Here is a 12,981-nt window from a genome sequence, read left to right as displayed (position 1 = left end):
AATTTCAATGTTTGATCCTCTTAACACTTTATAAATATCATACTAGATTGAAGCAAAAATTTATTTTTGGGTGAAAGCCTGCATCTGTGTCCAGCACAATCCTCGCATAATTGGAGGGTACTATACCTTGGCTCTATACAGGGTTAAATGTCAATACTGCCATAGTGGATTCACTAAATAAAACGTAAGGGCAATAGAACGATGTTTCTATATTGATTCTTTCCTAAGATATTAACATTTTTGTGATTGTAGTTAAAATCAGATTTTTTTTTCAGGTTATGGATAGTGAGGAGCTCAAAGAAATTAGGAAAAGGGTGAGGAGCATTCTTTGGAGTTGTTTAATCGTGAAAACCCTGAGAGTCTTTTTAGTATGCACCATTGCTCTACTCACTGTACACCCAAATACTAAACCAGCTGCTTGAAAGAAATGTTTCAGGTTTAGTCATGAGGGCTTCTCTTAACTCACCATATTAATGTGCCTTGATGACCACTACTCGATCTAATGCACCTGTGGTTTCAACTGCCACCATTAGTCCAGGACAAATATTCAGATATCCGACCAGAGTAGTTTCTTCTGGAATTGACCTAGTATCTCATTTTTTTTCTTCTGAATCCTTGGACCAACATGACATCCTCGTGTTATTGATGACGAGGAAGAAATCCTAGAGCAAGGGAACAGATAGTGGGCAATTTGTTGCAACTGTTTTTCCAATAAGCGATTGTAATGAAATCGAATTTTTTGTCAAACTAATGTAGTAATGTTTCTTTTTCTTTTCCCTGTCGCTAGTTTAATGGATCCAAATTTTACAGTACATAAATAACTGCTTGTGACAAATGGTTTGCTAATTTGTCCAAACCTTTTTTTTGTTTTGTTTTTGGTGTAGAAATACCTAGTTTGACAAATTATTCACAAGTCACCCTGTACATCAACTAATTGTTGATTTTTTTAAAATTTTACATGTGAATGATATTTAGTTATAATGATATTTATTATTTATTTTAATTTTGGCTGAATTCAAACCCAAATAACTATTTTTTTTAACACACTAAAGCTGGGAACACACTTATCCGATGCAACACCATGTGATGTTACCCGACGCCTTGCCACGTTTTGGCAGGGTATGCACATATATGCGAAGTCAAGCACAGATCACATAGAGTCACAGCGTGTATCACAATAATCACTATCACAATCGCAACGCCTCTTTTGTTCTTAATGCACTATTTTGAGCAAAACTTTGTAATAAATTGTTAGTTAAATTTTATGAGCATAACCTTGTAATAAATTGTTTGTTAAACTTAACTTTTAAATTAATTTTTTATCTCAACTAAAAACCTTAATTAATTGAAAGATATTAATTGGTCAAGCGGACCACTAAAACTAGGGAGTTTTAAATAAAATTATTCCGGTGTTTTGATCAATTTTCTGCCTAACCATCATAATTAAATAGTTTTTATAAAAACATGAATTTTTGATCTCATTTAATTTGGTTTACATTAAAATAGGAATGTTGTAATTAATATAATGACAAAATTACATGTATTTAGTTTGAAATAATCTACAAAAAAATATGAGTGTCCTGTACTGAAGCTACACGATGAAAATGGTGTAATTTTATAAGCAAAATCATGAAATAAATCGTTAGTTAAATTTTATGAGTAAAACCGTGTAATAAACTGTTAGTTAAATTCATTATATCAAAAAATGGTATTCCGTTGTTTTGATCAATTTTCCACCAAACCATATAAAATTAATTTTTTTAAATAAAAACTAATGAATTTTTGATCTCGGTTAATTTTGTTTATATTAAAATAAGTATGTTGTAATTAATATAATGACAATAATATATGTAGTTAGAATAAAAATATGAGTGTCCAGTTCTTTTGTCTTTGACTGTCCCGATGCTACCCGACGAAAATCTGGACAGTGGGGATCGCAGTGTAGAGTAGGGTAGCGTAGCATAGCATCAGGCAGATGTGCACAGGGGTAATACAATCTTATGGAAAAATGGACTTTGGATTTGCAACGGGCAGCATCGGGTAGCTTCGCATGGTGTTGCATCGGGTGTGTTCCCGGCTTAGGCTTAAGGCCCCAGGGGTCGATATGACATCTGCTGTGGCAAACCCTCATTTAAAAAATAAAGTAAAATAGATTTGAATCATTGACCAACACTAGCATCCTACACGGAAAAAAATCAAATAATTATTATTAACTTATTTTAACATTGTTATATATTTAATTTATCAACGTTAAAAACCAAATTAATCCAGGGGTAAGTTTAAGAAGAAAATATGGGGGTTTAGAATAGGCTTTGTTGGCATGTAGTGATTCAATGTTAGAGAGAACTGTCTATAATTAATTATTTTTATAAATAGTAAAAAAATATGTTTAATTTTTTTTAGCCATATGTTTCCGATTTGTGTCCTCTTACCAAAATTCTTGTAACTGGAAAATAAAAAGGTATCATTTTGAAAAGTTCCAAAAAAAGCTTCATAAACGAGTTCAGCTATTAGAATCAAACGGCCTTAAGGGGAGTGTGTGTTTGTGCGTGCTATTCTAGTTCCAACAGGGGAATGCATGTGACAGAAAAAAAATATAAGCCAACAAAGTGTACACAAGGGACCAGAAAAAGGTCAGCTTGCCTCCTTACTCTAGAAAATAAATCTTCAAATGTCAAAAATGAGAAAGCCAAAGGTGAATGAAAGACAATACTCTTTAAAGTTTGAGAAAAAAGTGGATTTTAAAATGTTTGTTTTAAGGTAAAAGACTCACTAAGTTTAACAAGGCTTTAGAGGATAATAGAAGGCTGAAAGAGAGACTGTATAATCTCGAGTCTTCAGTAAGCGCTTACAGCTCAACAGTCACTAACAAAGAAGACAGGCTGCAGGTCGAATTACAAGTGCAGAAAGATCTTTCAAAAGCGCTCGAAAAAAAGGTACATCACAATAGTTGACTCGAAACAATTTACATTGACTTTTGTTCACAGACAGAAGAGTATAGAATAGCATTAGAAGAATCCGAACATTGCAAGAGCACCGCATTCGACAGGATCATTGAGCTTGAAACGCAATGTCAGAAATTGAAAAAGAAAATCATCACACAAGAGCATGAAATAGCCAATATGAAATTCAAGTACAATGAGCTAAAAAAATGTGGAAAATAGTAAAAAAAAGGACAGTTGTATTGATAATTTCGTGACTAATAAATTTTAAAACAAATGTAAATAAATGTTTTTACAACTATTGCATGTCTATTAATTTAAAAGTCAATTCTCTTTGGTTTTAAACTGTCACTGATAATTTGAGTTAATTTTTAAAAATAAGTTATATTACATTTTTCTACATACATCATTTTAATCTATGAATAATCACATAATTTAAATGTCTGTATGTTCCTCATCCAGCTGAAGATGGACATACACATATGTCGACCAGTTTATGATTACATTTTGATGATGTCTTTTTATATAAATTTGTTCAATTTTGAATGAAGTGAACTGACACAAGATTTTTAATGTTTGAAGTACATTTTTGGCGGTAACAGCTTATCTGAAAATTATGCAACGATTTCTGAAGGTATTTTTTTTTTTTTTGCTTTACCAACTGTAAAACTACAAAGCATATATTTATTAAAAATCTCATAAAACATGTTTATTATACCATAAAAAGCATTTCAAAAAGAAACATCTGTTTGATTCCTTCTAAATTTTATTATTTTACTTTTCGCAAAATAAAGGATAGTGTCAAAACGTTAAGTTCGAATCGTTAATGCGGTTTTACTGTGCCATTGAAGATACTATATTCTAGTTGAGAAATCAAAGTATATAGGTATACATTTCAATTATAGTTACTATTTTTATAGTCGATTAATGGCACCGACTGCTCACTGATGCATTTTCCTTTTAAAGCTTTAGTTTTTAAGTTTAAAGGTTTTCCTTTGGCACACCAGTTTGCCTTACAAGAAACACATTTTTATAAACACTTATTGAAGTGTTATTATAATATATGAAATTTCACTTTTACATCACTAAAATAAATTTAAAAGCGCTTTAATTATTTAGTTTATCAATGCTGATGTTCAAGTGTACCAAAACATATGTCAAATTTGTACTATGTTTAAACAATGACATATGTAAAAATGATGAATAATAGAAATTACGAAAGTACCTTAAAGGATGATAAACCCTGAGTTGATGCTTATTTTATAAAAATGGGGCTGCGAGTTTTGAAATTCTTCAGTACTGAAAGTTAAATTTTAAACAAAAAGCTTGGCAGTACTGAAATCCTACATTTTGTGCCATTATCAAGTTTTTAAAAATAGAAAATCCACAAGAACAAAAAGCGAATAATGTTCTATTCTAGATTTATAAAATGTCATCAGAGAAGTTGCAAAAGTTGGACGAAGATATCGCCAGATTGGATAAAATAATCAGAAAGACAGAGTCTTTCACCAACAATGAATATGATTATCCAGAAATGAACAAGGACCAAGCAACTGGAGGGACGCAGACAGAAAAAGAATTAAGGTAATTTTTATTATATTTCAATTGCAATCTATAAATTATACGTTTATATTTTTACTTAAGTAATCCCGTTAAAATTGGGAAAGTTGATAAAATCATTATGGAAAACAAAAAGCTAAGAGAGCAGATCAACAAACTAGAAACGACTGTAGCTGTTCTCAATTCAACCGCAGCAAGCAAAGAGAATAATCTCCATACTGTGCTCAAGTCGCAAAAAGAATTAGAAAGAGCGTTGGCAAAAAAGGTATTTGTGACTGTTTTATTTTTGTTACTCGTATCATGACAATCAGGAGATTTCAGGTAACAGAGCTGAAACACATCATCACGGAGTCAGAAAAATACAAGGACTCGGCATTCGGCAGGATAGCATTCCTGGAACAGACCTGTGAGAAACTGATGAGGAAAATCACTGTACAAAATGATGAATTGGCTGCTGTCAAAGAAAAATACAGTCAACTTAAAAAGAAGATTTTTGGAACAGAGGTATTAAATTACAGCTTGGTGTTTTATTAATTTCATTCATCAGTTTTTTTTTTTTTTTTTATTTAGAAGAAAAACAACAAACTAAAAGAACTGCATAAAAATGATGAAGAAGAAACAAAGACACATGATGCGAAAGTCAAAGTAAATGACAAATCTACTAGCAAAGTGGAAATGTAAGCAATTATGCTACATCTGAGAACATATTTTAATAAGTGTCTTGAAATAAAATATCGCTTAAAAGTTTTAATATTCCAATAATTATTTCATTAAATTTAAGTTTGGAAGTGGATAACATTGTAAAAATTTATATACCCAATTTATTTTTTGTTCCCCCAACCAAATACTTGTTTTGTCTCCTAATGAGACAGCTATGTTCCATAAATTTTAGCACAGTATTAGCAATTAATGAAAGCCTTTACCCTCAGCATTAAGTCAATGTTTATCAATTAACAAAAGGAAGTACAAAAATTTGTTTTCAGTTGTGGCAAATCTGAATTACATAATAATTTTTACTCAGCATCATTTCCATATTTAAATGTCTTACTAGGGTAAACAAAGAGGTTCAAGTACAGGGAATCTTTGATGATTATTGTTATGACAACATAATAGCTAACTTATTTTTTCTACCCTCCCCTCCATCTTCACCAGTTAGCTCAAGATGTACATGGAAATAGGTGAGTCAAGGAAACTTAAGACATAAAAAAAACTAAATTTTTAATACAAAATATCAGTCGTACAAAATTGATAATTTAAAAAATGCTATTTTAGTAACCAGGAAGCTTTTGATTTGAACAAGAGGAAATTTTACATTTAAAAGGAGTATTTAGAAGATTTGAATGATGAGGCGGAAAACATAATAGAAAAATTGATTACAAGATTTTACAAAATAGTCCAAGGATAAAAACAACCGAACAATTCGTACATATTTTATACACATTTCTCAGTCTCTATCTGAGTCATCGGTCAACAAATCGTCTCCACTCTCACTCTCCATCGTTTTAATATCCTCGTGGTGGAAGGCGAGCACCTCACTGTCGTCCAGGTGTGAGCATCCTTCCACAAATTTGGCAAACCTGAAATACTTGACACTGTCGACTTTGTTCACTTTTTTTTATAAGTTGTAAATTGATGTCACACCTTAGTGGGTCCTTCAACTTTAAAACAGTCTTCCATTGATTGCAATCTGGACTCGAACAATAACCACGCAAATCATCCAGTGCTCTCTCGGTTTCCATTACTCCTTGCTGGTGATATTCATCCTCGGTCAAGAGTTTATGTTTAGGTGGGCGCCACCATTTCTTCCTGTAAGCATTCGCTTAATAATTAAACATATTTAACTTGTATGTGTTTTTATTTTATTTTTTTAATGAAATATACTAATTTTTGAAAGATAGAAATTTATGTAATGTTTATTTGATTTTCAATACAACTATTGGACCTGTTGGAGTAATAGCCCCCATTCAGGTTTTTCTGAACAATGGAAAACTCTAGTTATTTCTTCTGCTGTATGTTTGTTAAATCTATGCACATATCCATTGGAATACTATCAACAAAACGCAAGTTCAAGTTAAAATTTTCCTTTTGCATTGTTGTTAGTTTTTTATACCAAGAACTGTCAAAACTCCTTGCTCTAATTTTTATTTTCTGGGCGTCCTAAACGGACATCCACAGTTTTGGATGAGTATCAAATGTATATAATTGACATAACTTCACCATCACATGGCAACCCGATATGAATCAGTGAATCTGTCCTTGTATTTTAAAACATTAACTTAAAAGTCTTTTCAAATCAAATAGCAACTAAATTAAATCTGTCCTTTTTCAGTAACATTATGCAGATGATATTTTATGTACATGGTCAGGAACACTAGTGGATCTAAAAGAATTCCTCTAATTAATTAATTCTTTAACCTTAGTGTCAATTTTAAATAAAAGGTAATAAATAAAGATGGTTGTTTAAACTTTTCAGTCTTAAAACTGCCCAAAATAACCTAATTGAAATAGAAATATATAGAAAATTCACAATTACAGACATACTTCAGCAGTTTGTCGCATTCATGGTGAAAAGAATCTGCTGAATTCATTTGGCTCATAGACCAAACGTTGAAGTTGAAAGTGTAGTTGAAACCCCCATTAACTATTATTATAAAAAATAATAACAAACAATCAATCAAAATCTAGGCTAAAAACAATGAATCCAAAAAAATTTATCGACAGGTTGCTAGTAAAAAGAATTAAAAAAATTAACTTTAAACTAAGCAACAATTGGAATTAGCCACACCATCAAAAAAGAATCATTTGGTTATTGCTTTTCGTTTACTTTGGAGAACTATCAGAAAATGTAGGTACAATTCTTAAAAGAGAAGGTTCTAGAGTGCCTTAAATAAATATGTCTTCATTTAGAAACATCCTCTCAAAACCTAAATACAAAATTTGACTGGTCAAAAACTGGGGCTTACCAACTTAATTGGTATATTAATTATATTAGACAAAGGAGCAAATTAAAAATATACTTGCCCAAATCGAACAAATTTTCTGAATTTAAGGACCAACTAAATTAAACATATCACAATTTAAATTTAAATACAACAGTGTGCCACAGTTTCAACAAAATGAGAGGACTAGATTGGTTTGAGAAATTAGAAATCAAAAGATGTAAAATTAAACTTGGAAATGTGTGGTGATTAGTGACCATTAGTCTATGATTATTTGGAAATCGTGAGATGTGGTCTGGTGTGACGTAGGTTTTAGAAAAACATTTTCTTTATCTGTTAAACACAGTTATACCACAACTTCCTTTCACATTACCCTTCCTCACTAAATACGTAGATGATATATTGACAGCAGTTCCCACAGATCAAATTCAAACTACTTTAGATACATTTAATAGCTTTCACCCACGCCTACAATTTATACATGAAATCGAAAACAAAACAATACCATTTTTAGATACACTCGTAATAAAACAACCAGATGGCACATTAATCACAGATAGGTATCAAAAACCAAGAAACACAGATCACTACTTCAACTTTGCATCTCACCATCCTCTTCATACTATAATAAACACGGCCAAAGGATTACTTCACAGAATTATTACCCTAAGCCATGAATCATTTTGCCACAAGAACAAAGATATATAAATAGATCCTCCATAACAAGCACTACCCTAAACACATAATCAATAGAATAATCAACAACTACAACTCAACACTAACACCATCCGCTATTACTAATAATATTACATCAAATCTATCAAATACAGACAAACCAACATACATTTCCATGCCATTCATTCACGGCCTAACACATAAATTAAACACATTTCTCTCTTCCGCTAACTTTAAAATAGCTTTCAAAAACTAAAACAATTCACACACTTTTTTCCAAAATTAAAGACCCCACACCAATAACAAATAAATCTGACGTAATCTACAAAATCAACTGTTTAAACTGTCCGGCAACTTACATCAGTCTTACATCCCAATATTTGGACAAGAGAGTTAAGCAACATATCTACGATTGCAAAAACCCAAGCAAAATCCTACAGCACTCATTACCCACACCCACCATTTTGAACACAAATTCTATTTCGACTTCAACAACACAAAAATATTACATACAGAACAAAACAAACAAACGTAACTTTTTAGAAATGGTTTACATCAACAGAGATAAACACAGCATCAATTACAGAACAGACACATGTAAACTCAGTCACAGCTATGCCAATATCATTAATCAAATTCAATATCGATAACATACATACATCATCACATCACACAAAACATATAATACAACATATAAAACATTCATCACATTCCACACATCAAAATTTTTTACATAGTCTAATTTTTCAACAATTTAGCTTTCCTTTTCCTAATTATCCCCGTCTATATAATCCTGAAAGAATAATCTGGCTGAACCATTACGTTTTTTCCTCATCGTCAGCTCTTTTCACCTCAAAGAAGCTGACTCCTTGTACAAAAACGTCTTTCTATACCGACTTCCTTCCCCACCCCTTCAAAATCCAACGTATATAAACATAAAACAGCAAAATCTCACTGGCACTCTCAACAAGACAGACAAGAATGGCACATCTTCACAGAACACAAACACTTCGAGTGAGTAGAAATACTTTGATTGAATATAAAAAATATTTTTTTTGCATGGTATAAATTTAATTTTTTCCACATCCTACATGCATTTGTTAAATTTAAGCAATGTTTGTAAATCCCAGGCCATGAAGATGATCTCAACAAAGATTGAAACGTTGGCACGATAAAGAAAATGATTTTCTGAAACCACACCAGACCATCTCACGACCTCCGAATAATCATTAAACTTGGAGATAAATGCTAAATAATATAACAGATTTTAATTTACCTCCTATTTTAAACTTATGTACTGAAATAATATAAGACATACAAATTAATCACTAATTAACAATTATTTTCTTACAGTATTTATTAGAATATTAAGTTGTGTTGTAATTCATGTCTTTTGTACATTCAAAATTGAGCAGCATCACTGCTTTCTTACTGAAAAGTACTGTAACTGCGACTGCAAGGCAGTGAGGCATACACAACAGATGACTTACGAAAGTTGAATTCTGGCACCAACTCATATCCATCATATTTTATCTACTTATTTATCATCCTCATACTTAATAATTTATACTTTTGATAATTTTCTGAATAAATTTGAGAACAGGGCTTTCATTTAGGTCACCAAGAGCAAAAATCTGTGAGCAGTTCAGCCATAATTTCGATTGGCGTTTTAAGCATTCATAATTATATGTAAAGATTTCCTTTCCTGAATTAATACTGAATTAATTAATTTTTAACCAAATAAATTGTATTTATTAATGTATTAGTAAGTGTATAATAATAAGAAATAAATTAATAAATAATAATAATAATATTAACAAAACTACTTACACTCTGTTGTATGATCTGCCTATAAACATAAAAGGCAAATTGTACAGAATTAATAAGACTAGACTTAAAGCCATTGAAGCTTCTTGAAAATCGCTTGAAAAAAACATTATCATCAACCCCACAGACTGAAATAATAAAATAAAATAATTGCATAATTGCATTTTAATTATAAAATTAATTTAATTTTACCTGCATTGCCCATTTAATTAAATTAATACTTCTTGGATCAGTTACCGGGCCCAGGCGATAGCATATGATGAAGCTAATGATGCCGGTTGTTAAAACATAGTACAAAACATAGTTCTTATATTCTACCACAACCGTTTTTATGTTGTCAAAAACCAATTGTGCTAAGTACAATCCTAGAGTCCAACCTCCAGCAAGAAAGCTGTACATGACCGGTTTCTGAAATTGACAGACGTGCTAGTGTTTCTCTCTCTCTCTCTCTCCTATTTAGTTACACCATGAATAAAACCTTTGGCATGAATCTGCTCAATATGTAGATCAATATAAGTAAGGAGGCACACATCCCAACGGATATTCCGGTTAGATAGTAAAATATTGAATTACTGCTTAATTTAGAGGCAGACAGAAATAGAATGACTCCACTCACAAAAAGCAAGATTCTCCAGTAGTCCACACCTAGAAGTTAAAAGAAATTTGAAAACAAAAAAAAAATTAATCACAGTTATTATTAACAATTGCAAATAGAGGAGAGAACAGAAGAGTGGTTTCAATTAAAATAAAATTGTGTGGTGATTAGTGACTGTTAATTGATATTTATTTAGAAATCAGATGCGGTCTGGTGTGATGTAGGTTTCAGAAAATAAAGTTAAAGAAAATGTTTTTCTGAAACCTACATCACACCAGACCGCATCTCATGATTTCTAAATAAATAAAATAAAATTTATTGTTTGCTATGCCTATCCTTTCTGCTTTGGGTTGTCGTTTTAGTTTCTTACCACCTTCAGTGATAAATCTGTCTTGCAATTTGAATATTAAACAACTGTTTTATCATGTTGTTGTATCTATATAAATTTCTAATGTCTTCTTTTTCAGTTTGTTATTATTGTTTTATAATTTTATATTTCATTGGCTTAAACATTTTATTTAACACTTAACACCACAGATAAGTCTGTTGCATATGGGACATTTCATGGTTAGTTTTGGCACAACTTTGGTTTCGCACTTGTCAGATGATGCTTGTTCTTCAAGCATGCCATTTCATGTTCATCATTCCTTAAAAGTCTGAGAGACGCACCTGTGGCACTGGATAGTTCGAGGTATGCGCTTCCCAAATGCTCCAGTGCCCGGGAGGCGCCTGTTTTCACAAAACGCATCTCCTTGGATTAGTAATACATAGTTTATTTTAAAGATTCATGGAAAACTTTTTTAATAATTATTTTTTTATTTGTCTTTATGATTAGTTGGCAAGGTCTGCATTTCCCATTTATACTTTATTATATTCTCCCTCCACTTCACACGCTGCACAATTCATCACTCGGTGGACTCACCGTTGTAGACAGTTCACCAAATCAAAAATATCCAGCAACTCAATGTATTTTGACAATAATGTTCACTATCTACGACTGCATTGCACAATATATTGATCAACTATAATATATCAGTTCCACACGATTCAATTTAATTGCACAAACCAAATATTGTGCAATAATATTGTACGTCTATGCCTACTTAGCATAATATATTGATTGACTCTTCAATATCATCTCCATATGTTTCTATTAATTGCACAAATCAAATTGTTGTGCAATAATACTGTATTAGTACGCCTGCTTTGCACAATGTGTTGAACAATTCTTTAATATCATCTCCATACAATTCAATTGTACAAACCTGATTGTTGTGAAATAATATTGTATGTCTACGGGCCACCTCTATTTTTTTGTAGTACTTTTGTGCAGTATTATTGTACATGTATAAGCCGCTTAAAACAACAAGAAGGAACCCTGCTTAGCATGATTTTCATTTTATCCGAATTGTCAAGCAACATACACGTGAAAGCAGAGTATGATTGTATTTTCAAAACTCTCTTCTATACTAAACAAAACGTGTTTGGTTTAGATGGTTTAGACCTGTTTTTATTTTATTAGCCTTACAAACTTTTTTTTTTTGGGGGGGGGGTTGCAAAAAAAAAAAAAGCCAGGGAGATAGTAAGAACTAAACCAACAATCACGAGTTCTAGAGCCGAAGGTCAACACGCTGACCACTTGGCTACCCCGCTCCCCATCCTACTTTTGACTAGCTGGACTCCACTGCAGTTGAATAAAAGTCCTCTCTGTCTCAACTTATATTTAATACAGCTGGAAATGTGAGGTTGAATTGAGTAACAACGTTGATGACTTACGGATTCTGTTTAAGCCGACATCGTAATCTTCTTTTGAAACTATGCCGATGCAAGTCCTGTTAAATGGATTCAACTTGATGAAGTTCCTCTTGTTTAAGTACACATTAAAATTCCAAGATGTCTTGTGGTTTTCGAACTTCTCGGACACCTCTTCTGGGCTGAAACCTTCGAAGTGGTCATACTTGTCTGGAGTCAAGGAGACAAGCAGCTAGCAGAACAAGAACAAGGGTCAGAAAACAGACTTATTCAGTCTAAAAGAATATGTTTACCTGTACAGTTTCCCACATATGTACTATATGTTTTGGCTTCCCTTTATAACAGTATATGTACATGTCGTATTTCGGGAAGTTGCAGCATCGGATCCGGCTGGCTTCATCGAGTTCCTGGACTGAAATCAAATTGCAAAGAATTTGGCGAGGAAGAAGTTAAAAGTTTCTTACCGTAGAGTGTCGACTCGCAAGAAGAGAAGAAGAAGGCGAGAAGAAACGGGATCGTAAAATCCATCCTGTTTTATTTGAGCGTTAAATCAGGAATCGAGCGGTTTTATTTCATTTTTAGAGTGGGCAGACCCTGGGTCCGAGCCAAAACGGCCGTTGAAAACCTCGCAGGGATAAAATTCAATCTGGGAGGTTTCATCTTGACCAAAACCCGCCAAAATTCTCACCAA

General features: G+C 32.2%; 3 protein-coding genes across 4 annotated transcripts; 2 read left to right on the top strand and 1 right to left on the bottom strand.

Annotated features, from left to right (window-relative positions):
- The first annotated feature begins 2,386 nt into the window (after positions 1-2,386).
- Positions 2,387-3,173, top strand: LOC106669662. Its single transcript, XM_014399291.2, has 3 exons — positions 2,387-2,695; positions 2,761-2,936; positions 2,988-3,173. The coding sequence occupies exons 1-3, from the start codon at positions 2,575-2,577 to the stop codon at positions 3,162-3,164; spliced, it is 474 nt and encodes a 157-aa protein (XP_014254777.1). The 5' UTR covers positions 2,387-2,574; the 3' UTR covers positions 3,165-3,173.
- A 243-nt stretch (positions 3,174-3,416) lies between these two features.
- LOC106669661 (spindle pole body component 110-like) lies at positions 3,417-6,270 on the top strand. 2 transcript variants are annotated; one of them, XM_014399288.2, is made up of 7 exons: positions 3,417-3,576; positions 4,363-4,526; positions 4,587-4,767; positions 4,824-5,006; positions 5,073-5,179; positions 5,554-5,680; positions 5,775-6,270. In XM_014399288.2, exons 1-6 carry the CDS (start codon positions 3,559-3,561, stop codon positions 5,678-5,680), a joined length of 780 nt encoding a protein of 259 aa, XP_014254774.1. In that variant the 5' UTR covers positions 3,417-3,558; the 3' UTR covers positions 5,775-6,270. The 2 variants fall into 2 exon arrangements, with proteins under 2 accessions (XP_014254774.1, XP_014254776.1); XM_014399290.2 differs by lacking the exon at positions 3,417-3,576 and adding an exon at positions 3,618-3,828.
- On the bottom strand, positions 5,704-12,924 carry LOC106669659 (nuclear envelope integral membrane protein 1). Its single transcript, XM_014399286.2, has 8 exons — positions 12,755-12,924; positions 12,584-12,702; positions 12,315-12,522; positions 10,422-10,588; positions 10,136-10,351; positions 9,947-10,071; positions 6,144-6,308; positions 5,704-6,079 (listed from the first exon to the last, which is right to left on the bottom strand). Exons 1-8 carry the CDS (start codon positions 12,816-12,818, stop codon positions 5,947-5,949), a joined length of 1,197 nt encoding a protein of 398 aa, XP_014254772.1. The 5' UTR covers positions 12,819-12,924; the 3' UTR covers positions 5,704-5,946.
- Between the last annotated feature and the right edge of the window lie 57 nt (positions 12,925-12,981).

The sequence above is a fragment of the Cimex lectularius genome, unplaced genomic scaffold (assembly GCF_000648675.2).
Source record: "Cimex lectularius strain Harlan isolate CLEC.00 unplaced genomic scaffold, Clec_2.1 scaffold8, whole genome shotgun sequence".
Classification (NCBI taxonomy): Eukaryota; Metazoa; Arthropoda; class Insecta; order Hemiptera; family Cimicidae; genus Cimex; species Cimex lectularius.
Note: the sequence above shows the minus strand (reverse complement) of the source record. Positions and strands in the feature narration are given on the sequence as shown.